This window comes from Myotis yumanensis, unplaced genomic scaffold (genome assembly GCF_028538775.1).
Source record: "Myotis yumanensis isolate MYYU_CA2020_CCGP unplaced genomic scaffold, mMyoYum1.0.hap1 SCAF_6, whole genome shotgun sequence".
Lineage (NCBI taxonomy): Eukaryota > Metazoa > Chordata > Mammalia > Chiroptera > Vespertilionidae > Myotis > Myotis yumanensis.
Genome location: NW_027223757.1, coordinates 40764110 through 40791037, shown reverse-complemented (window position 1 = coordinate 40791037; position 26928 = coordinate 40764110). Strand labels below are relative to the sequence as shown.

Sequence of the window (26928 nt, the reverse complement as noted above, 5' to 3'; positions counted from 1 at the left end):
AATTTATATATGTGAGAAACATTCTGGAAGAATAACGACAATGTTAACAGTGATTATCTCCAGTGATTGAGCTTAGAGTGACTTTTTAAAATTTGAATTGCCTAACCTTCCTACACAGAAAATGTAATTTTTATTAAATTATTTTCATTAAGTTACGCAATCACAGGGTATTTCTTGGCATGAAGAAGCCACTAAAAAAGCAAAACCCCAAAAACTTAACAAGGTTTTCTTTCATAGCTGTAGTTTACAATCTGAATATTTATGTTTTATTTTATTCTTTAAAATTAAACATATGGTGGGACTCCAACTATTTTCCTAATCATATAGTTAAAAGACTAAGAAAATAAAGTAAAATGTTAATAGCATTATCTATGTGGTGGAATTACTTAATAGGATTTTCATTTTGTTCTAGCTATATTCTCCATTTTCTAAACTTTTATAATGCTTATATACTAGTTTAAAAATAAGACAATAGTGTACCCGGCCAGTGTTGCTCAATGGTTGAGCACTGACCCAAGAAGCAGGAGATCATGGTTTGATTCCGGTTAGGACACATGCCTGGGTTGTGGGCTTGATCCCCAGTAGGGGGCATATGTGAGGTGGTCAATCCAACATTCTATCTCATCATTGATGTTTCTCTCTCTCTCCCCCTCTCTGAAATCAATAAAAACATATTTTTAAAAAATAAGACAACAGTGAATCTTAAATTACATACATATATTTTATATAGATACACACTCAAAATTATGTTTTTAAAAAAGCAAAAAAAACTCTGGCTGGGTAGCACAGTTCGTTGGGGCATCGTCCCATACAACAAGACTGTGGGCTAGATTCCCAGTCACTTAAAAAATCTGTACTAGCCCTCGTTGGCTTGGCTCAGTGGACAGAGCGTCAGCCTGTGAACTGAAGGGTCCCAGGTTCGATTCCGGCCAAGGGCACATGCCTGGGTTGTGGGCTCGATCCCCAGTAGGGGGCGTGCAGGAGGCAGCCAATCAATGATTCTCTCTCATCATTGATGTTTCTCTGTCTCTGTTCCTTCTCCCTTCTTCTCTGAAATCAATAAAGAAATATATTTTTAAAAAAATCTGTATTAATAAAAGCCTAGGTGGCCCTTGCGCCCTCACGTCATCACAAGATGGCCACCCCCACATCGTCACAAGATGACTGCCACAAAGATGGCTGCCCCCTACGTCGTCACAAGATGGCCACCATAAGATGGCCAGCAGGGAAGGGCAGTTGGGGGCAACCAGGCCAGCAGGTGAGGGCAGTTGGGGGTGACCAGGCCGGCAGGGGAGGGCAGTTGGGGGCGACCAGGCCGGCAGGGGAGGACAGTTGGGGCCAACCAGGCCTGCAAGGGAGGGCAGTTGGGGGCAATCAGGCTGCCAGGGGAAGGTAGTTGGAGGCCATCAGGCTGGCAGGGGAGGGCAGTTGGGGGCAATCGGGCTGGCAGGGGAGGGCAGTTGGGGGTGATCAGGCCGGCAGGGGAGGGCAGTTGGAGGCGATTGGGCTGGCAGGGGAGCAGTTAGGCGTTAATTAGGCCAGCAGGGGAGCGGTTAGGGGGCGATCAGGCTGGCAGGCAGTAATGGTCAGGGGCAATCAGGCAGGCAGAGAGGCAAGTGGTTAGGAGCCAGCAGTCCCGGATTGTGAGAGGGTGCTGGCTGGGCTGAGAACACCCCCCACCCCCCACACAAATTTCATGCACCGGGCCACTAGTAAATAAATAATAAGGCAGAGAAAAAAGGTAAATACATCACATTGTTTATAATAGTTACTGCTGGCAGAGTGTGATTTTTTTTTTTATTCTTCTAATTTTCTGTGTGCTAATTTTCCCAGGAGAACTATGCACATTTGTAATAGAACAACTGAACTACATTTTAATAAATAGAAGGAAACAGATAAAATTCTATGTTATAAAGAATGAAAATCGAACCTTTTTTTTTTACATCTTTCAGAAATATAACTTAAAAGAAGTTTTCTAATCTATGATATTTCATTGGTTGCAAAAGAAGACTTTTCAAAGAAGTGTGGTATCATAATTATTCTTAGGACATGGATCTTAACATTTAAAGTAAAGTTTTACAAGAACTGGAGAAAAACTGCTGTGTATGGGTATTATATGTGTTGTGGTGCGCACGTGTGTGTGTGTGTGTTGCCCAGCACACACAAATATTAAAAATCTGGCTACTACTATTGACCAATCTGCAGAATTTTAAACAGACATTTATTGACCACTACTATATATGTTTTATTTTAAATGCTTAAATAAATCTTTGTTTAATATCATAAAAGTGGAAAGGGAGATAAGAAACTGACAATTCAGAGTAATAATTCATGTTGGTTGTTTATCTCTAAGCCATTAGAAATGGAATACATTAAATTACTTTCCCATTATCATAAAAACACTTCCTACCTGCCAGTAACAAACTGCAGGAGAAGAACTCTCTCCTCTGGAGTAATATCTTCCACAACTTCCCAGAACCACTGACAAAATGAGAACAAAAAACGTAGCTCACATTTCAGAGCAATCGTAGACTTAATACCAAGAAGTATGCAGCATTCATAAAGCACATTTGATTCTAAGAAACTCATTTATCAAAAATTATTTCATACCAAGCTTTCATATGCAATTCCCATAAGAAGAATTTAGAGGAAAACTTTACTTCGTTAATTAATGTAGGTTTTCATCCAATAGTGCTGAAAAGCTTACAAAATTAAATGGTATAACTTAACTTCATTCTAAGCTCTAGAGAAATTTTACCTGAATAACTGGATCTTGTCTTTCATAGCCACTTGTGTATTCTGTATTTTTTATCCAATCACTCACATCAATTTCTGGCATGCCAGAAAGCAGTAGCTCCTTTGGGGAAGAAGAAAAATATTTCATTATTCTTCTTTGGGGGAAAAAACACACAAACCTATTACATTTAAAGAGTAAATTTGCCTTAATTAGAAACTAATTCCATGTAAAAGCGATTTATTTTTGTGACAGGGTCTGCATGTCATCAATAACAAGTACTACATGGGAGAGAACCCTTGATACCGATGATCTCAAATACTGTGGGCTGTGCAGATGTCTCTACATTGATATAATTTAATTAAAACATAAGGAGACAATATTTTATGTTTATAGAACATAAACACTTATGCAGCAACAGCTTATATGTGCAATACTTTTATGAACATTATCTTTATGGTTATTTTTATTTTATGAATTTGTTAAATTATATAAAGAACCATTTTCTCAATATGAAAGTAACAACAACAAACACCTGAATAAATCCTGGATTAAGCAAAGGAAAACATCATCAAAAAATCCTAATCATTAGGAAAAGGAAAGTAATAAAATAAAAATGTATTTAAAAAAAAAAGATTCAGGCCTTTGCAGAACTATTCTAGAATAATTCAGATCTTTAATGTCAACTTTCCCCAAGGTGAGAAAAAAAATGCAATTTCCTAATGACATTGGTAGCCTCCTTTTTCCCAGAAAGATCATCAAATAAACAAAATAGCAATCAAATAACTACAAAATGAAATAAAGAATGGCAAAAGTATTTACCATTATGTTTTCCAAGAGAAAAGAAAACATGAAAAAGAGCTTGTCCACACCTCTGAATCACAGTTGGGCTTATTTACAGAGACAGGTGAGGCAATAACCAGCCTACACTTAACTAAACCACGGACAAGCTGGAATAGCAGGATGTGTTATTACAGAGACATCAATGCAATGTGGTTCAAAATCACGTTTCCTACAGCAACTACTTGTAATATATACCAGACTAGTACAGAGTGTACTTTGAAGGTTAATGAAAGTTAGTATAAGGTGGTGTCTGAGAACTCTTGGGTGTTTCTAAGATCTATTCAGGGAGTCTGCAAGGTTCTTTCTTTTCCAACTTATCTAAGGCTGGATTTTCTCCATACAGTTCAACCAAACAACATATCACAGCAGATAATGTGCAGATGCAGATTCATGAGTACCCATTGTCTTCTATTAAGCCAGACATTAAACTTGCAAAAATATAAAATAATGCCTCTCTTCCCATTATTTTTGTTTCATTCTGGAAAATAGTTTTCAATTTTAAAATTTTTTGTTAATAGGCAATAAATTATTTTTATATGAATTAATAAATTATTTTACACTTCTGTTTTAACTTCAAATACAATAAACATCAATTAATATAACTCAAACAAAAAGGCTTTTGTTGTAAGGAGGCCCTAAGACCTTTTGTTTGAGAACTGCTAGTTACGTTCTCCTTGTGATGGCATCTACACTAATAAAAGAGAAACATGGTAATTGGCGTATGACCGCTACCCTTCCCATTGGCTAATCAGCGTATCCTTATGCAAATTAACTGTCAGCCAAGATGGCGGCCGGCAGCCATGCACTGAAGCGAGCAGGGAGACTTGCTTCCTCCAGGGACTGCAGACTCCAACGTTCCCCGCCTCACTTGCCGGCCTCTCAACTGCAACTCTAAGCAACTATTACTATGTTGCAAATAAGAAGCTGAACAAAACCGACTTTCAGTCAGCCCGGGACCGCAACATTGTATCCATGTTTTCAGCAGCGAGGCCTCAGAGCTAAAGCTGGCCCAGAATAAAATAAAAAAAAAAGAAAACAAGGAGCAGTTGGGAGCTTTTAGTCAACTGCCAGCGGGAAAACAGCCCTCAGCCCCTCAGCCAGCCTGGCCAGGCACCCCAGTGGGGACCCCCCACCCTGATCCAGGACACCCTTCAGGGCAAACCAGCCGGCCCCTACCCATGCACCAGGCCTCTATCCTATATAGTAAAAGGGTAATATGCCTCCCGGCACTGGGATCAGCGGAGCAGCGAGGCTCCCGGCACCGGAATCAGCGTGACAGGGGGCAGCGCCCAAACCTCCTGATCAGCCCTGCTCTGTGCCTGATAGGGGGGAGCTCCCCAATCCCCCGATTGCCCTGCGGCTCTGTGTGTGACAGGGTGCAGCGCACCAACCCCCTGATCGGCCCTGCTCTGTGTGTGACAGGGTAGAACCATAACCTCTCCATCGGCCCTGCCCTGACTGTGACAGTGGTGGTGCCCCAACCCCCTGATCGGCCCTGTTCTGTGGGTAATAGAGGGTGGTGCCCCAATCCCCCTCCACGGGCCTTGCTCTGTGTGTGACAGGGTAGAGCCATAACCTCCCCATTGGTCCTGCCCTGAGTGTGACAGGGTGCAGCGCCCCAACCCCTTGATCCGCCCTGCTCTGTGTGTGACAGGGGGCGGTGTCCCAGTTCCCCTATCAGCCCTACTCTGTGAGTGACAGCGGGGAGCTCCTCAACCCCCTGATGGGCCCTGCTCTGTGAGTGACAGGGGGCAGCGCCCCAACCCCCCTGATGGACCCTGCTCTGTTAGTGACAGGGGGCAGCGCCCCAACCCCCTGATCGGCCCTGCTCTGTGAGTGACAGGGGGTGGCGCCGCAACCTCCCCATTGACCCTGCCTTGAATGTAACAGGGGGCGGTGCCCCAACCCCCCAATCAGTCTATCCTGAGCGTGACTGAGGGTGGCATTGCAACCTCCCGATCCACCCTGCTCTGTGCATGACGGGGCGGCGCCCCAACTCCCCAATCGGCCCTGCTCTGAGCCTGACCAGGGGCTGCACCTAGGGATTGGGCCTGCCCTCTGCCACCCGGGAGCAGGCCTAAGCCAGCAGGTCGTTATCTCCCGAGGGGTCTCAGACTGTGAGAGGGCACAGGCCAGGCTGGAGGACTCCCCCCCGGCCCCCCACCGCTGAGTGCACAAATTTTTGTGCACCGGGCCTCTAGTTATAAAATAATTTGACTAGCCCTAGCCAGTTCGGCTCAGTGATAGAGCATCAGCCTGCAAACCAAAGGGTCCCGGGTTTGATTCCGATCAAAGGCACATGCCCAGGTTTGTGGGCTGGGTCCCCATTGGGGGCCTGTAGGAGGCAGCCAATGCATGATTCTCTCTCATCATGGATGTTTCTATCTCTCTCCCTCTCCCTTCCTCTCTGAAATCAATAAAAATATTAAAAAATATATACTTTGACTAAATAAAGGTGTTCTGTTAGTATCCATTTACGAGCCACAAATAGAGTCTCCACTTTTCTTTGCACTGTTCTGTGCCCTAGGAGGCTGATCCTGGCACACTAGCTCTCTTGTCTGCTGGCTTCAGGTTGGGTTCCGCCACAGAACAGGCAGAGGACTGGAGGTGAGAGCACTTTCCGCTCCCTCCCTGCTTTAGCACCTCTTTCCAGTAGCCATGTCTCCTCATCACAGGGCTTCTTACAATAACTCCCCCACCTGTCTCTTCAATTCCAGAGGTGATAAAGACTTTCCACTGCAGCTAGTCTCTGGATGTCTCACCAAATCTTATTTATTCTTAACACTGCCTGCACCTCTATAATAGTCCCTTTGTTAATGCTCCTTTATTTAAACCATCTGGGGAAATTGGGTTTTGTGGCAGGACCTTGAAACAGACCTGTCAAAGGGAGGGAGAATGAATTTTACGCATGTCTTAAATATGAGCTTAATCTTCTTTCCTTCTAAGCTAAAGTAAGCTTTTAATAATATTAAGTATGCTTTCATTGCCAATAATTATGAATAAAAATGACTGAAGCTTTATTATCTTAAGATTTTGAGCTATTTCATGAAAATCATGTTATAACTTTTTATGAAGAGAATGAAAGATCTTTATTATCCTATTTAACACTGTACTTCCCAAATAATCTTACCATCTAAATCAGTTCAAGGCCAGAGTCTAAAACACACCAGGAATCCTAACCTAACTTCTAATATAAGCACAATCGAAAATTTATCAGTAGCAGACCTAAATGTGAAAGACAAAGGAATACAGTTTTTAGAAGAAATTATAGGAAAATACCTTCATGATCTTGGAATAAGAAACAATTTCTTAAAAGGACACAAGAAGCTCCATTCATTTAAAAAAAATAAGAAAGATAAACTGAACTGTGCTAAAACTAAAAACTTTATTAACTAAGACACCAAAGTGGAATACATGTATCTAACAAAGACTACTATAAAAAATATATAAAGAATCCTAGGGATCAGTAACAAAGAAAATAGAAGACACAATAGAAAAAATGGACAAATTACTTTAATACTTCAAAACCAGAGTACACAAACAGCTAATAAACATATCAAACACACTCAACTTCATTGATCATTAGGGAAATGCAAATTAAAATCATGATGAAATACCACTACCAATCTACCAAAATGGTAAAAATGCAAAATCAAGTTATCAAATGCCTGTGAAGAATGGGAACACCCAGAACTTCCAGACCTGGTGGTGAGAGTGTAACTTGACACACCACTTTGGAAAACTATTTGCTAGTATCTATTGTAATGTAATAAATACCCACCATATATGGCAGCAATTCTACTCCAAGGTATGTAACACAGAGATTGCATGCATATTTCTCCTCAAGACATGTACTAGAATGTATGTAGCAGCACTATTTCAAATAGTCTAAAACTAAAAAGTACTTACCAAATGTTTAAGAGGAGAAAAGATAAAACAGTATCCTGACACAATGAAATACTTACCATCCAGCAATGAAAATGAACAATTTACAATGCATGCAACGACAGTATAACTCTCACAAACAAAAAGCCCAGCCAAAGAAGTCAGATATATTCTAGGTGATTATTTCATTTATATTAAATTAAAAAACGGGCAACCTAACCTATGATATTATAAGTTAGGAGAGTGGTTGCCCATGACTGGGGATAGTTAGTGAAAGGGGACATGAAAGGGGCATCTGGGGCACTAGGATCTGTCAATTTCTTAATCTGGGTGCTGTTTTCATGGGTGTAGTCAGCTTATGAAAATGCATCAAACTATACATTTATAACGTATGTACTTTTCTCTATGTATACTGTAATTCAATAAGTTTCACAGAATTTATAAGTATCAGTAAATTATGAGGCAAAGATTTGTCAATGGTTTATGTTGTTGCTATTGGTTTTTAAAACCACAGGTCCAAGAAATAATGTAATTCTCTGTAACAGTTCATAAGTACTCCTCCATTTTTAAATGCTAAAAGTAACTTTTATGGTTATGCTAAAACTAGACAAGTCTATGCTAAACAAAACCATTAATCCTAAACCTAAAAACAGAACCAAAAAAAACTCAAAACTGGGTTTTTTGTGTTTTTTCTCTTTTTTTTTGATTTGAGAAATCGATTTGTGGGGATCCAACCTTGGCGTTATCAGGACAATGCTCTAACAACTGAGCGACCTGGCCTGGGCCTCAAAACTGATATTTAATGAAACTAAATCACAAGGGACTTTAAAATTAATTAGCAAATTCTGTCCACTACTTTACTAAGATATACCATGAGTGAAAAAAAATTGAGAATACTGGTATATGTGTAAAATTAAAGGTATACACCAATGCACTTATTCATGTATTAAAATGAAGGGCATAGGGTAAAACTAATTTTATGAAACAGAATAAAACCAAAGGATACTTTGTGGGAAACGGATATAGGGTTAAGCCTCAGACTCACGTGTTGGCAAAGTCACAAACAAGTCCCAGCTTAGAGGGCACAGTCCTCTTAGCATAATTAGGCTTGACCTTATAACACTCCCTAGATCTTATCTGGGAAGCTAATGGGCTGAGGAAGTGCAGGAAGTGTAACCATGGTCCAAACAAGTGAAACTCACAAGAACTGTGTAACTATGATAACCACTACCTTGGTTTACCTCTCACTATAAAAAGCTTGGTGAGGCCTGAGCACAGTGGAAGTCCTTCTCCTTGAGTTGGACTTGCCCGCCTGGTCCCCCAATATTTCCAAATTATCTCGTGTCTTTTCTCTTCCATTTGTGTGCGGCTCCTCTTCCAGACCTGAACCCTGAACCACACAGGACGTGGAGGGAAACACTTATGACAATACTTTCTATTGACCTAAAATTTAATTTTCCAAATTATACTTTTTAAAAATGATACTCTATTTACAATACTGTGTTTTATTAAGGAATTAGAAACTTAGAGAGTCTGGAAACAATTTAGTACCAAAAATAAAAGAGAAAAAGGAAATAAGGGAAAATGCAGACATAAATCATATAATAGCAGAAATCCCATTGGATCACAGTAAGAGGCAGACAAATTAAATATAATAAAACATTCATTAGAGAATGGGGGCTAGCAAAGAGAGTGGCCTTCACAGAGTTTTGAAATGGAAAATTATAAAATTATATATATGATGAAATAAGAAGCTGAAAAGAAAACCCAAATATAACAAGAAAAAACTTAATCAAAAGTCTTCTCTTTGGAAGTATGAAAAGTTTATATTGGTATTCTTTTTTTACCACAGATGGCCAAATAAAAAAATTCAGAAATATGGAATTTTGCTTTTGGGATGACTGACCCTCAGCTTCTTCCATGTACAGTACTTTGGAAACAATATTCCATTTTTATCACCACTGCATTCCATTTCACACTAAGGAATTGCTAATATGGTTATTAAGCTTAAGAGAAGCACAATCACAAATGTTGTAACAAATCTCTAAACATGAATATTAAACCATATGTCTTATACATTATTCCATGCACCTCAGTACTCCAAAATTATTTTGAGTTACATCGACTGTATTGTTGTGTTGCGATAAAGGAGCTGATGTTTTTCCTTACCAACTCAAATTCATCAAACAGCTGTATGAGGGAAGGTGGAATGAACATATGAAAGCCTTGGAGAAAAGCATTGATCTGAGGTTGAATGGCTCTTGTCATTCGAAGTTCTGTAACAAGCTGGACATACTCCTCCTATTAAAAAAAATAGTTTTCATGATGACTGTTTTTTTAATTCCACACACTTAAGATAATTTTGATATAATCACTTCTCATTTAAGAGGAAAAGATTTAGAATTAAGTTGGCACCAATATTCATACACCTCAGTAAACCAGCACCCTACCATTCACTAAACTGTTTTCTCACACCCTGTCTGTAAAAAGCAATTCTATCAAGATCAGTGGTCCCACTTCTGGGAGTATATCCTAAGAATCCCTGAACACCAAGCAAAAAGAATATATGCACCCCTATGTTAATAGCAGCATTATTTACAATAGCTAAAATCTAGAAATAGCCCAAGTACCCATCAGTAGGTAAGTGGATAAAAAAGCTGTGGCACATTTACACAATGGAATACAATGTGGCCTTGTGAGAATCTATACTAATAATAGACAAATATGTAAATTGACCATCCCTCCACAACACCCACAGCCAATCAGGAGTATGCAAATTAACCTGACAAAGATGGCGGGCCTGCGCTGAGCCGCTGGGGTTGGGGCGGGACACCCGCCGTGTAGCCGGGGTGACGCGGCAGGCGTCTCCGGGACCCCACCCACGCCAAGCCTATGGCCAGCACGCATGCGTGCCGGCACCGAGTGGCTGGGGTCCTGGGGACACCACTGGAGTGTCCAGTCCTGTCAGCCCGGCCTGGGGGGGGCTGGAGTTCCCAGTCCTTTTGGTTTCTGCAGCCCCTGGGCCAGAAGCAGAAACCAAGAGTGCAGGGCGCACCAGGAATCGTGGGAATCGTAGTTCTGGTGGCAGCCCCTGGACAGAAGCGGAAGCCCAGAGCGTGGGGAGTACCAGGAATGCTGGGAATTGTAGTTCTGGTGGCAGACGCATTGTGGGATCTCCTAGACCAGCCGTGGGCAAACTATGGCCCGCAGGCCGGATCCGGCCCGTTTGAAATGAATAAAACTAAAAAAAAAAAAAAAGACCGTACCCTTTTATGTAATGATGTTTACTTTGAATTTATATTAGTTCACACAAACACTCCATCCATGCTTTTGTTCCGGCCCTCCGGTCCAGTTTAAGAACCCATTGTGGCCCTCGAGTCAAAAAGTTTGCCCACCCCTGGGACACTAGAGCAGCGGTTCTCAACCTGTGGGTCGCGACCCCTTTGGGGGTCAAACGACCCTTTCACAGGGGTCGCCTAAGACCATCCTGCATATCAGATATTTACATTATAATTCATAACAGTAGCAACGTTACAGTTATGAAGTAGCAACAAAAATAATTTTATGGTTGGGTCACAACATGAAGAACTGTATTTAAAGGGCCAGAAGGTTGAGAACCACTGCACTAGAGCAAAGTGAGCCTGGAGCAAGTTACTGTTGCAGTGGGGGATGGAAGGAAAGCAAAAGTGAGAGACATAAATAAAGTCAAAGTGTCAAGGAAAAATTAAAAGGAAGATATCCTGCAACTTCTAGGAAATCTCCACCAATGGAGCAAAGAAAAAAAAAAGACACTTATTATTCTGTGAGCACCAAACCGAACTGGGTTGGGGTCAGACAATTCGCTCATATGATTGCAAGGACAGAAAGAAACTCCCGGATTGGAGAGGGCTCCCCTGAGGGCTCCCAGATTGGAGAGGGTGCAGGTCGGCCTGAGGGAACGACCCTCCACCCCCACCCCCCGCCTGCCCCATGCATGAATTTTGTGCACCGGGCCCCTGGTATATTGTATATAATCCTCACTTCCCAGGAACAAATACTCTAAACACAAAGGGGAGAAAACCTATTTTGGGACCAACCCTTTATTATTTATTTATTTTGGAGGGGCACTAACATGATGCTCTGCTCCCCAGCCCCCAAAAAAATCACAGGCACTGAGTCAGCAAGTTACTAGTATATACTGGCTATGAATTCTCTGTGTATCTCAGAGCTACAGAAGTGTCAGTGAATTCCTCACAGCTCTCTCCAAACCCCACCTGGCTTCTACTTTCTGGCACAGGGAAAGGTGCCAAAGCTGCCATTTAATCCATTCTTACCCCCAATCCCACTCCCTACCTCCCAAAGGTTTTTCCACTATATAGGAATTAATCAGTTACTACAAGTTACATACGGACAGTTACTAGAGGAAGACAGAAACATGTATCAAACAATCAAATAGAAACACAGACTAAATTTCAGGGTCCAATCAAGAAATAATATATAACACACTTCTAAGTGATAACCAGCAGTGAATTCAGCATCAGCACAAGATTATCTCAATATTTATGAATGCTCTAAAACTGCTTATTGGACACTACAATTTTTCTACTCCGTCCATTCATTAATTATATGTTTAAGATGCTATATGAGATCTCATCTTCCCTTAGCAAGAATAGCTTTTATTCAAGAGGTTTTGTTTTTACAATCTTAAAGTACTACTCAATAGTTATTGCTCAAGACCTTACTAAATTATGAAGCTTGAAAGTAAAAGATTTGTGAATTGCTCAAGTACACTTAACTTATTTTAATTTGCCATTTTAGTCCATATTTATCAGAATAGTACACATCTCTTATTTATAAATTTATTCTTATTATTTCCCCATACATTTTATTTTTAGAAATTAGTTTTCAGAAGTATAGTAATCTTTGCTCACATGTTACCTTCCATTTCACCCAATACATTTATTTCTATAACTCTGGTTCATAGTTATTAAATATCAATATGTGAACATCAGCTCCTTCAGATACCAGTCTCCATATTAAGGTATTTTAAATGTGAAAACAAACAAACAAATAAAAAAATCCTGGCCAGGTGGATCAGTTGGCTGGAGCATCCATCCAGTCAGGCACATATTGAAGGCAACTGATCAATGTTTCTCTCTCTCACTTCCTCTCTAAATAAATAAATAAATAAATAAATAAATAAATAAATAAAAACATGTCCTTGGGTGAGGATTAAAAAATAAATAAAAAATGTGAACTTGGTCTGAAAAATGGATCTTGATCTAAATTATTTCTCCATAAAATAATGAAACCCTAGCCATCACAAATCCTCCTGGGTATAGTAAAATAAATTTTCCAGGTAGTTGAAAGATAATTGTGTTTAACAGTTAAAATCTACAGAAAACAGAAAATAATCTAAATCCAACTGCTTCTAAAATAGCTGTTCTGCCTCCTTAAACAGCACATCTTCAAATAGAGTAACACCATTAACATTTTCTTGATGACATAATTATTACAATGAACATCCACTATTATTATGCACTAACATTTTGACTGCTCATACTGTGCTACAGAAACACACTGGCTGCATTCCCACTACATATGAAGGCAGCCAAGTGATGCACCTCCACACTTAATCCCCTCATAACTACATCAAATATCCATATGCCTTAAAGAAACAGTGGACACACAGATGATAATCAGCCTACAAAATACTGGCAAAAGGAGTTGCATGATTAGCCCGGCCGGCATGGCTCAGTGATTGAGCGTCAACCTATGAACCAGGAGGTCACGGTTCGATTCCCGATCAGGGCACATGCCCTGGTTGCGAGCTCGATCCCCAGAAGGGGGTGTGCAAGAGGCAGCCGATCAATGATTCTCTCTCATCATTGATGTTTCTATTTCTCTTTCTCTCTCTCTCTCTCCCTTCCTCTCTGAAATCAATAAAAATATTTTTAAAAAGAAAAAAAGAGTTGCATGATCAAACATTAAATATATACCAAACCTGATATCTCATTTTTTCTAAAGTATTAAAAGAGATGATATAACTTGGAGGGGCGGGTAAACTTTTATCCCCAACAGATGGCATATTTGCTCTCATGTGAGTTTTTTGCTAATTCTTCGAGGGCATAAAGTAATGCCAGATGCCATAGATATAACTTGAAAAATTAACTATATACAAGAATCTGAGTTAGTGCTGTACTTAAATAGTTATGTTAACATATAGAAAGTTTTCAACTTAGAAAGCCTCAGCATGGAGATAAGAACAACAAAAAGCCCTAACAACTTTTTTCTAGCTTAACCTCTGAGCCTGATAACGGATACAACATAGCTAAGAAAAAAGTAACTGCAAAGGGAAAAATACCACTAAGATTAAGGAGATGCAACATCTGACCTTAAGTTCCAGTTAAGTTGTAGGTCTAGTTACAGAAACATTTTGTTTTAATAATCTCCTAGTCTTCTGAATGTGTGGAATGAATAATATCACCTTTCAGAAATGTTTTTAAAAATCTAACTTCTTTTCAGGCTTTGGACCTAAATCATGTCTTCTTATTAGGGGCGATAGTGATGTTGAAACTTAAAATATTTTTTAAGCTATTTTTCTTCTTGAAAATCTTTTCTACTATTCCTAGGAAAATATTTAAATAAACCATATTTATATAAATAAAAATTAATTTTAATAGTGAAACCAAGATGTTCCTTCTAAGTAGACCGATAAACTTGGTCATATTTGTAAAACTGTCTGGAATAATAATTTTCTTTTTGCAATTAACAGTTTCAATGCCATTATTATTCTCATAATTCAAATAACTGTTTGAATATAAATCCCTTGGTAATAAAAGCTTCCTTCCTGGGCTTCTCCAATTGATTAGTATTGCTCTGGTATGTAAGAGTTCTCACTGAAAACTTCTCCACCTAGAACTCAAAAGAATACCAGTAAGAATAAGTAGGTAAAAGAAAAAGAGAGGCACTGTAATATTTTCAATCATTTTTTCTTTACCAGTATATTCTTATTTTTAAGGTCACATATTAGTTACAAAGATTGATAGTCTGGTAAAAATCCTATTACTTCAGTTTACCTGAAAAAAGTTTAGTCATTGAAAATAGTGATTCCTCAGGTTACCGTTTCATAGAGTTGGTAAAATTTTAGAATATACTAACTAAAAACCAAAGGAACATATGTTGTTCTTGTAAACAGGAAAATACTAAAGATAATTTAAAATCCAATCAAATACACACAAATATTCAATATGGAGAACTTCAGACTCAAACTATTTTAAAAGTTTTGAATAGTAAAATGATTTCTCATAGTATACTTTTCTGAAGATGAAAATAAGGAATCCACTTTAAGTCAATAATCTATATGCACACACCTGTATTTTATGTGTGCATCAAATGTGTCTGTGTGTGAAATAAATCAAGTGAAACTGGCAATAAAATACAAGGTATTAACCATATGAAAATAAGTGGAGGAAAACATACTAAATTTGTATTTGCAACTTTGTTCATATTCACTAACTTAGTAAGGGAGAGGCTAGCAGTTATACAATCATACAGAACTTGATTTAAATTGAGGGCTCACCACTTACTAATTTTGAGCCCTTAGACAGTTATTTAACGTCTAAAGAAATATATAGTATGGATAAAAAGGGGCCACATGCTAACCATGGATAAAAAGGGGCCACATGCTAACCTGACTAGCTCAGGGAAGGCCTGCGTGGTGGCCTTACAAACTCAAGAAACTTAAAGTAACCACAAAGGATGGTCTGAAATTAAAAATTTTTTAACTAAAAATCAATTTATGGTGGGCGCTCATGTACTAGGCTGGTATCTTCCCTGACAAAGGCCAATCTTTACCTTAACTAAGCCTGTCTACTGTCTTTTTGCATCTAGGATAACATAATTGGAATGTCAAAGTAATTTTCCTTTTTCCGAACCCCTCAAAGTACAGACACCGCTCTGGAGGCTACAAGTCCCCTCATTGTTATTGCGTTGTCAAGTGTTAACTATCTGCACCCACCTAAATAAAAAAGTATGTGTCTATCATTTTACTTTTTATCCAATCCCAGAGGTCCACACCTTTCTGCTTTGCTGACTCCCACCTCCCTAATCTATCACCAATAGATTTCACGTAACCCACTTACATCCCCTCTTTTGACTGTAATGTATAAAACAAGGTGCAAAACTGCCATTCTCCAGAGTATTATCTCAATCTGCTGAGATTCTGCTTCCTGGCGTCTGTCAACAGCTTGGCTCAAATAAACTCACAAAAATTCTTCACAAGTTTGAATGTTTCTTACATTAACAATAATGTCATAGTTACAAGCTCAGGCTTGAAATTTATAGACTGCCTGGGTTCAAATCCTAGCTCCAACACTTATTAACCATGTGATCTGGAGGAAAGCTACGTAAGCCCTTTACCCTTCAGTCTCCTGACCTGTAAAAAAGGATATCTACACTTCACAGGACTATTTAAGTTAATACACATGAAGTACTTTGAACAGTGCCTAACACATAAGCACCTGATAAATGTCAGATGCTTTTAATATTAAAACTGTTTCCACATTCAATAAATAGAAATAACTATCTCAAAAGGCTGTTATCCTATATAATAAAAGCCTAATATGCAAATCAACCGAATGGTGGAACGATTGGACAGCAGGGGGCGGGGCTGGCAAGTGGGCGGCGCCAGGCCAGCAAAGGTGGGTGCCAGTGAGCAGAGGGAGTGGACAGCAATCATGGGGTAGAGGTGACCAGTGGCAGTGGGGCAATGGGGGGCGGGGCTGGCCCCTCACCAGCCAACACCGGCCCGATTGGCCCACTGGTCGCCTCCCGAAGAGGGAGGCCAGACTGTGGCTTAGGCCTGCTACATCCCCTAAGGCAGCGGTTCTCAACCTGTGGGTCACCAACCTGTGGGTCTCGACCCCTTTGGGGGTCAAACGACCCTTTCACAGGGGTCACCTAAGACCATCGGAAAACACATATATAATTACATATTGTTTTTGTGATTAATCACTATGCTTTAATTATGTTCAATTTGTAACAATGAAAATACATCCTGCATATCAGATATTTACATTACAATTCATAACAGTAGCAAAATTACAGTTATGAAGTAGCAACAAAAATAATTTTATGGTTGGAGTCACCACAACATGAGGAACTGTATTAAAGGGTCGTGGCATTAGGAAGGTTGAGAACCACTGCCCTTAGGGCTCCCAGACTGCGAGAGGGCACAGGCAGGGCTGAGGGACCCCCCCAGAGTGCACGGATTTTCGTGCACTGGGCCTCTAGCAGTAAATAGAAATGCAAATGCACAAAGAGCACATCTTAAATACATGAAATATATACCAAGTACTCAATAAGCAGTACCTATTATCACTAGAAAGCAACACTGATGGTAATGAGATTGATGAAGAGGAGGATAGCAACAACAGTCATTCCGGGGGCCAATCCACAAAATCAATAGTCATCTTTGAGTTGTTCTCTTTTCACCTTCCCAAACAATTACTAAGTTTCATAAATTCTATATCTTTGATAGCTATCTTTTTCTCCATCCTCACTGGCACTGGCATAAAATCCCCCATGCATGCTCCACAGACCACTGCCACAACAACCTACCAGCTGATCTGTACTAGCCCATTTCAATCCATTCCTCACATGCCAAGCTGAGTTTATTCGATCATGTGACTCCCCACTATAGCATCTTCAATCATCCCATAGCCTTTGGAATAATGTTCAAATTTCTGATTGTGAATTAAAGTCTTTCAGAATTTGGCCCTTTCTACCTCCCTCAGCTAATCTTTTTCCACTCACTTACTTTGCAATCTAAGCTAAGATGTACAACTCTCACCTATCTGTGGTTCCCCAAACACATGCTAGGTCCACTCTGTGCCTTCTTGTAAGCCTAGAACACTTCCTTCTCCCCTTCCTTACTCCCATTCTGACCACTTAATGGTTCTCCTCTGTAATCCAACTCCCACGGAACCTCCTCCATCCCCTGACATCCTATCCCATCCCACCCCCATGTTTTCCCCTTCTAGCCAGAATGAACCTGAGGATTAGTATTGTAAAAGTGTTCTTAACTTTTAAAACCCAAGTAGCTTACTCTTCAGTTCTAACAGCTAGATCAATTTAAGTTACAGGTATGTTTGTAAAGATTTTTAATATTTAAAAATTAATCAGGCTATTTATTGAATAAGTATTAAGCATCATCAATTAGATATAAAATTATACTTGACCCTTACTGGTCATATTCAGTTCTAACAGCCAGAAGTTAAGGTTTGGGACAAAAATGTCACTTTTATTCCAGATTTCACATGGTTCTACATTTCAGCTTTTCATCAAGAATTTAAAAGTGAAAGTAAAAAAGGGAAAAGCAAAACTAAAAATACTATATAAATGTAATTATTCAGCCATTTTCAAACGGGAAAACAAGGTTCTTTGTTTTTACCCTCTAGATTTTAAAACAAAACAGATACAAAATAAATTTCAAAGAGCATTATAGTTCCAATGTGGAACTGGGATATATTCTTCTGCCTTACATTAATAGTATTTTTTAATTTACTGCTTTTCAAAAAAGGGTATTTTCATCTGTTTGGTTTCACTTTATAGTTACCAAAGCCTTTCAATAAAACTTAGGAATAAATGACTCCCCCATGTGGAGATCAGCTTACATAGACTTTCTCTTACTAACAAGCTTGGCAAGTCATTTAGCTTCAATATGATTATAAATTTTGAAGATGAACATGACAATTATAACTTTTTACCTATAAAGGTAAGTAGATAAAAAGCTGACCCTAAAGTGACACAAAGGTTCATGACAGAAATGTATGTTAAAGAATAATACCTGTAAAAAACATGGTTTGAAAATTTTATTTGTAAATTGAATACTTTAACAATTTTAAAGTGAGTGGTCAATTTAAGCTATAAGTATGTTTCTAAAGATTTTTAATATTTAAAAATTAATCAGGTTGTTTATTGAATAAGCATTAAGTGTTTAAGCATCAACAATTAGATATAAAATTATACTTGACTCTTATTGTAGGTAATATTAGAGGCTCAATTTATTGTGAAAAATGTTTATATCCCAAAATTGAAAGCTGAGAATTTACATATTAATGATTGAGATCCTGCTTTTAGCTCTATTACCGAACTAATTATTGAAAAAGTTTAGCCTGTAATCAACCAATTAGTTAATATAGTTAAGTAAAAATGTACTAAACTCAGAAACAAAAGTTTTAAGCTCTTTAATATTATAATAGTATTCCAGCCTCAGAGTAGAATCAAGATAAAGGGTATACCTTCAGTGTGAGTATATTCTCATTTGCTATTATTTTTTAAATATCTCCCTTCTTTCTAGATTTCCACAAAAAACACAAATGTAAAAGAATTAATAAAATATGAATCTAAACAAAAATCAGTCATGGTGGGAGGGAAGCTGTTAGGAAAAACAAGTATAAATACAGCTATCTATCATGCAATTGTTAGTGGATCTTTCTACTTTGTCATATAAAATATATCTGAGAGGAGAGACAAATACACTCATCATCAGATACGATATTCACAGGTCGGAATCATGTTTGAGATTCTCTCATGAAAAGCAATCACTTGGTTATAATAAAGATTCTATGACTTCATCTCCCGTAATTGAGAGCATGTCTCCATTGTAAAATAAAGGAACAAATTCACTGCAAGGTGGACAATCTAATAATTAGAAGGATTAAAAAAAAATTTCATTCACTAGCAAGTTCATATAGATTTTAAAAACTAATTTAAGCACTTTACTATTTTAAGTTTCTAGAGCTTCATATGACTCATTATATTAAAAGTCAAGAAGCTCCTCCTTAACATGATTAATTTTGCAAATAGTATGAGGAATATTAGACTTGAAACTAGGAGACAGGAGACCTGGGTTTTGGCCCCAGCTTTAGGCTTCAGTATCCTCATGTGTAAAATGAGAGGGTAAATAAAAAAATTTAAGTATAAATATGGAAAACTCAGCTCCTGATTTTATTTTCCAAAATTAAACTTCATGTTTTTTATATGAACAGTATCTAAGTTTCAAAAAGGAAAATTATATAGCATAATATAAGTCTCCAATTTCCTGTGTCTATATGAAACTTTTAAGCCTATTTTTTATAGAAAACTATCCAATAACAACTAACTTTTGTAACGTGCTTTTAGGTTTACAAAATGTTAGTAACAATTCTCTATGGGAGGTAGTATTATCCCGATTTTACAGAATGGAAAACTGAGGCTCAGAGTTTAGCTAAATCATGGCCAAGTCTTTTGGTTTAAAAAAAAAATTTTTTGATATTTTACTAAATTGCTAGTCTAAAAAATGGTTTGATAAACATTATTTTTGTAGGTAGGTGATTCTAAAGCTGTCTTAGAATTATAACTCAACTACAGGAAAGGAAAAAGGTTTTAGTATTATTTAACCATAAGTTTGGTTAATTAAAATATTTTTCTTTTATAAAATGTTATTAACTCTAACAGTAAAAAAATTTTTAGCTAATACCAGGAGACTTTACAATAATTAGCCAGGAGACTTTAGAATATCAGGAGCAAGTTACAAACAGTGGCTAAGGTAAAAATTCAAATACTTACTTTGTTATTTTGTGTCACCAGAATACTTCCACCCCCAGGTTTCAAAGGTACCTCTTCCATTGCTCCAAACACATCAGTCTCAACAGAAAAAGTCAGTTCTAGACCCAGATCACTAATATCATTATCTAAAATCCACTGCAAATTCTTGGCATATTCTGGATCAATAGATGCCACATCTTGGTAATTTACAGGAATACCTAAAAATATAAACATACAGCAGTTATATTCTACATGTTTCTGCCTTTCCTTATCTGTTTAATGGTAAAATACTGCCCTCTACAGATACTATGTAAAACTGCAAAATATAATCAAATTCACAGCATGATTTAAATGGATGCTAATTCTTGAATTTGAGGCTTAATTTAAGCTTAGTTTCTTCCACATTTTTACAATGTAATCTTTCTTTAAAAGCACTATTCAGGAAATTATTATAAACTTCAAAAAGTGCCAATTCTCTTAAGTATATTCATGTCAAAATACATTCTTAGTATAAATATACATACACTGAAATGAAAAAAAAAATTGGAGGTGTTTTTTTCTTTCCCTCAGGCCCTCATTTAAATGCCTTACATACACAGACAGTCTCTAAGCAAAATAAAAATGTTCTCATTCAAAATGGCATCACTTATCAAATTATATTTACTTAAAGACTATAGGAAAAACACTTTAAATAAATAAATTAGAGCCATACCAAGAATGTGCTTATAGAATGATCTTGTGAAGTAAATGTTGACCAGCTGCCTATGGTTCAAAGCTAACCCCAAGATCTGTCCAGCAAAACGGAAATAGTTCAGGTGATCAGGATTTACATAGGAGTTGCTATTAGGCTGAAAAGTTGTTCCTATTAAAATAAATACAAAATAATGTATTTTAAAGAATCTATATGCAGAAGATACATCATTTTAATGCAGACAAATTTGTTCACACAAAACTTCAGCAAAGTTAAAGTTATGTATTAATTTCCACAGGAATGTTCTTTGTGAAATATATAACAGGCAGTGAAACTAGAAGTACAAAAGACATTAATTCACACATGTATATCACAGTACATCTTTGTGCAGAGAGAAAATTTTAGAGTACTTTTAAACTGCACTTTTAAGTATTTTAATTGGAAGATGTGTCAGAGAGATCCTGGAAATAATATATTAAAAGATCACATACATACACATACACACACACACACACACACACACACACGGTTCCCTGGACAGTGTGGATAAATAACTGCTAGGCTGTGAATTAAGGCAGACATTGTCTCATTCAGGCCCAGTGCAGTAGGTATTTACTACTTTTTGCTCCTTAAGGAATGCAGCACTATAAGAAAATAAATAACTACAGTGGGGCCTTGACTTACAAGTTTAATTCGTTCCATGACGGAGCTCGTAACTCAAATTACTCGTATGTCAAATCAAAAGTGAACGAGTGAGACACGTGATGCTGAGCTGATGTTGTGGCGTTCACTGTGACATTCGCTGCGCCAACTAGCGGTGGGGTATCTGAAGCTGGCTCATAACCTGAATTTTAGCTCGCAACTCAAAGCAAAAAATCGGCCGAGAGATGGCTCATATCTCGAAAAACTCGTTAGTCGGGACACTCGTAAGTCAAGGCCCCACTGTATTCTTAAGTAATAGAACTACTAATCAATGAACTTGATGCCTTTTAACAATTCTCAGAAAATCACCAAAAATCCACAAGTCAACCAATTCATCCTTATGGCAAATAATCAAGGTTAAATAAGTACCTCTGAGGTATAAAAGTAAAAATGGCAAGGGCAATAGTTACCCATTACTGTCAAAATCTAGAGCAATGGAGAATATGACTCCAACTATATGAAAAAGATCTGGAAATAAGACAGTGGTGACAGATACACAACACTATGAATGCACATAGTGCCACTGAATTATAACACTTCAAGATTATTAAAATGGTAAATTTTGTCACAATAAAAAACACCTCAAAAATATCTAGTGCAATGAAAAAACCTAATACCAAGACCTCAACTTTAAGTAACCCTTCTTCCCTGTTTTTCTGTGATAATCACTAACTTGGATTATAAATCCTCTTATCATTCAACAAGTATTTATTCAGCTTGTGCTACCTAAAATAAATAATTGATAAAATTAATGACACTGCATCAAAGGGAAATAAAGAAACAATGAAAAAGTACTAGAGAGTGAAAAGTGTGGTCATTTAGTATACATAGTACTTTGGCAATAATTCCCTTTGTGCTTCGTTGGTCTTTGATTTATCAGAGTTGGCATTGGACTAAATTGCCATGACCAATTTACTGAGATATAAGGTACAAATTTGGAAGCTTATCGCTGAATGATTTAAAAGAGCCACATGAAGCTAATCATTCACTGTTAAATACCTTTAGAGAATCATAATGTAAGACTGGGTATTAAAAGTCAAGACAAAGTTCTATGGGATGAAGAAACACTTTAAGGATAAACATAGCCATAATTTCAAAAAATACAATATTCTGAGAATAATCACAAATGTTTTTTATGTATTAAAAGAGTGAATGCTTAGGGTTATTGATGAACCAGTAAAGATTTTTGATGAACTGACTTCCCCCCCCCCCCCCCTTGGTCTGTACAATTCCTTCTCTAAGTACTTTCTGGGAAGTCTGGGTTATTAAAAAGAATAGAAGAGAAATCGAAAGAAAAAAATGGGGGGAAATATTCAGGAAACAAATAATAGTTTTTAACTTGAAAGCTAGTTAAAACATAATATAAAAATTCTGTTATGTTTTAAGTTCAAAATAAAAGTAACTGTGATACTCCCAGTTATTTTCATTGCTTCAGAAAAATTGAATTGTACAATTTATCCTTTGATTCCTGTAGTAGCATAGAAAGGGGCAGAGTCTAACACCAAAGGCCAAGCTCTTGGCCACTATAGCATATTACTTATCTAATGTTAAGTATCTTAATTTAATTAGAAAGCAAGTTTTAAAGACATTATTATAGACATTAGGTCTATTCAAACATTTCCCACATTTAGGAAATTTTAATTCTTAAATGTAATTCCCTTCTTGTCAACTATACATAAGAACAATTTCATCTAGATTTTAATCTGTTCATACTATGAACCCGAAAAGAACACTCATATGGCTTACAAAAAGGACAAATCACAATTTTTATAGTCTATGTGCTTCAATATATGCTCTACTATAAATTTGTAGTACGAGGAAGTACCTCGACTAATGATTTCACACCAATTTTGTTTTTCAGGTATGGAACGGTATACAACAGACTCAGAATAAAAGGCTATAAAGAAAAGAAATTCATCTAAAATACACTGTTTTAACCTGGCCAGTGTGGCTCAGTGGTTGAGCATCAACCTATGAACCAGGAGGTCAAGGTTCAATTCCCAGTCGGGGCACATGCCAGGGTTATTGGCTCAATTCCCAGTGTGGGGCATGCAGGAGGCAGCCAATCAATGATTCTCTCTCATCACTGATGTTTCTAACTCTCTCTCCCCTTCTCCCTTCCTCTCTGAAATCAATAAAAATATATTTTAAAAAATAAAAATAAAATACAATGTTTTAATGCTAAATCTTACATCAAAGATTAGGCCTAAATAATGAAATTTAATGCCACATTAGTCTTGTCAAATTCAACAAATTCATCTCATAGCAAACAATCAAAGGAAACAGAGTTAAAGCAGGCAGTTCCATACATATCCTATATAACCCTATATAATAAAAGCTTAATATGCAAATCGACTGAACAGCAGAACGACCAGTCGCTATGATGCGCACTGACCACCAGGGAGCAGACGCTCAATGCAGGAGCTGCCCCCAGACCACAGGCCCCAGGCCAGCCAAGGCGGGTACAAGCGGGGGCCCACTGATCACCCCGCCGGTTGCCCCACAGAGGGAGGCAACTGGCAGCAGTGGCGGTGTGGGATGGGGCCGGCGAGTGGGCAGCACCAGGCCAGCCAAGGTGGGTGCAAACAGGGGGGCCCCAATCTCCCTGCCGGTCATCCCGCAGATCAGCCCTGATCGCCGGCCGGGCCTAGAGACCTTACCCATGCACCAATTTCGTGCACCAGGCTTCTAGTTTCTAAATAATTTTAAATACACCAAGTATATCTGAGGAGCCCATCACACAGCTGGATATCTACAGCTGCCTAGCACCACTGCAGCCCTCCTCCACTGGCATCTCTTAGAGTCATTCTTCTTATTCAAAGAAGATGTGCTACTCATTTGGTTGGATGCAATCAGGAACTACAAGTAATGAAGCATTCTACCCTTATAAAAAAAATGTAAACAATGGGAAAGAAAAAGGTTTTAGGGGAAAAAAGCAACTTTACAGAGCATTTAAAGACTGAAATCCTACCTTCACTTGGATATGTGTCTATGAAGTTACAAAACTCTTAATTATACCTCACACAAATGAGGCAGTACACTAATCATTTCCATTTAGCCTACAATGTCAAATTCAGTTCTGTGTCACAAGTACCATTTCAACAAACAGAGTTTTTTATCTGTATTAAATGGTTAAATAAGAACTTCTTAGTTGTCGGGTCTTGACATTTTAAAAAGACTGAAAATTAAGTTACTATACATAAGTAAACTGTAAGTTAAGATTTGATATCATGATTTCTAGACTTTGTTTGTTATAACCAATAAATTTTGAGGCTTGGAAACTTAAATAGGATTAGCAAATTTTAATTTTTCCAAATAAGTACTTGTATTATTTTCACATCATCTACTATCACTATTTCAATAAAGGAAATTTTAACTCAAGAAAAATAGACTAAAGGACAATCCTTAAAGTGAATAAATTTGGTTCTAGTTTATAAAGAGCTAATGAAGTTTCTTGGGGGCAGCACTAGTACTTGAGACAAGCATTGGAGAATCAACTGTTGCAGTGGTTCTCAACCTTCCTAATGCCGCGACCCTTTAATACAGTTCCTCATGTTGTGGTGACCCCCAACCATAAAATTATTTTCGTTGCTACTTCATAACTGTAATTTTGCTACTGTTATGAATCATAATGTAAATATCTGATATGCAGGATGTATTTTCATTGTTCACGACCCACAGGTTGAGAACCGCTGGGAGGAAAGACTGCTAGACTGAGTCAGTTTCTATTCATTAACTGTGCCAACATAGACAAAAACTCTGAATTTTAGTTTTCTTTTCTATGAAATGGGAATACCCAACCTATATTATAGGGCTACTATGGGAATCAAAGAATAAAATACACTGAAGTAGTTTGAAATGTGACAAGTCACAGAAACAGTCATGGAGGCTGTACAACTTACCATCAGCTGACTGGGTAAACAATGCATAATCAGGATTGACTATCTCATTAGACAGAATATCAAACCATTCACGCACAACGCCTTGACCCTAAGTTCAAGAAAATAAAATTAAGTATCAACAGAAATATATAAGATGGGGAAGTTTTTTGTAAACAATAAAATTAAAAGCATATTAAATTGCTTCAATTACCAATTAAATATTAAATCTTATTCAAGTGTATTTTAATCTTTTATATACATTGATCTTCATCACTTATGTTTATACCCACCATGCCTTCTTCCCCATGGAACCGTACAGCAATTCCTTGCTTTAGCTTTGCACAATTTGCTTTTGACACGACTTCACAGCTACTCCTAAAAATGGAATCTAAATATGCAGCACTGGTTAATTGTACATATTAAAATTTACAATAGCTAGTGTTTGGGGCCTCACATGCACAGCATTTCTTTTGTAAGCATACCTCTGTGAACCAGCAGGATGTCATTCTCACTCACTGGTCTATGCACCATGTCTGAATCTGCTTGTCCTGAATGCAAATGTTCATAAAACCATTCACAGCGATCTTTAAATGGCTGCCCCAACAAATAACAGTAAAATATGTTAGTGTTTCAGTCACCTATTAAATTTACTTAACTAGTATGCTAAATACCCTTGCTACAAGTAATCATCCTTAGACCTTTATTTATACCAAGCAGTTCTAGATAATGTCCTGACATTTCAACAACTATTTACAAAAAGGCAGAGCATGGCTGAAATACTTTGACTATCTAAAGAGTGTATTAAAATTCCTTGCATTTTTGCCCAGCTGGTGTGGCTCTGTGGTTGAGCATGGACCTATGGACCAAGAGATCATGGTTCAATTCCCAGTCAGGGCACATGCTCGAGGTTGTGGGCTCCATCCCCAGTAGGGGGTGTGCAGGAGGCAGCCAATCAATGATTCTCTCTCATTATTGATGTTTCTATCTCTCTCTCTCTCCCTCTCCCTTCCTCCCTGAAATCAATAAAAATATATTTTAAAATAAATTTTTAAAAATGCCTTGCCTTTTCAACAGAAAAGACCTGACAAATTAGGTTATATCTAAGAACTTAATGTCATATATGTAATTAAATATATTTACTCTCCTTTTCTTTTAAACACAACAAGGCTTATACAAAATGAATTTTCACATCCAGAAATATTATGTCACATGTTCCATTTAATTTTTCATGAAAATAGTCTTTTACATCTAACTTTATTCTTATTTCTACTATAACCTCTAAATACATGCAGCAACCAAAAAAGAATTTGTAACCCCGTTCTTTCCTTCTTCCTTCCCTTCCTCCACCCTAAAAATTAAAGAATACAACCTCTTAAACAGTAGAGAAAGTCTCTACCTTTTGTTCATTTGCCAGATATGCAACTGCATGTGATTTGCAATTTTTTTATGATTACTCAGAAAGTATTGCTGAGTAGCCAGCATGTGCCAACACTGCAGGTAACATAAGAGCTATAAAAATCTCAAATTCTTAGCTAAAATTTTTTAATATAGTTAAAGAAATGAAACTAGCGTTAGAACAATACATATATAATAAGTTCTAAATAGTGAAGTACAATAAACTA

General features: G+C 37.6%; 1 protein-coding gene across 4 annotated transcripts in view; it reads right to left on the bottom strand.

Annotated features, from left to right (window-relative positions):
* HACE1 (HECT domain and ankyrin repeat containing E3 ubiquitin protein ligase 1) overlaps positions 1–26928 on the bottom strand; it is a 91957-nt gene that overhangs the window by 5884 nt on the left and 59145 nt on the right. For all 4 annotated transcript variants that reach the window (XM_070418011.1, XM_070418012.1, XM_070418013.1 and 1 more), the window contains 8 exons: positions 25789–25900; positions 25597–25694; positions 25328–25415; positions 20745–20894; positions 20054–20250; positions 9632–9763; positions 2759–2857; positions 2411–2481 (listed from right to left, as the gene is read on the bottom strand). In XM_070418011.1, coding sequence (XP_070274112.1) covers positions 2411–2481; positions 2759–2857; positions 9632–9763; positions 20054–20250; positions 20745–20894; positions 25328–25415; positions 25597–25694; positions 25789–25900 — 947 coding nt within the window. The remainder of the gene's footprint in view (positions 1–2410; positions 2482–2758; positions 2858–9631; positions 9764–20053; positions 20251–20744; positions 20895–25327; positions 25416–25596; positions 25695–25788; positions 25901–26928) is intronic.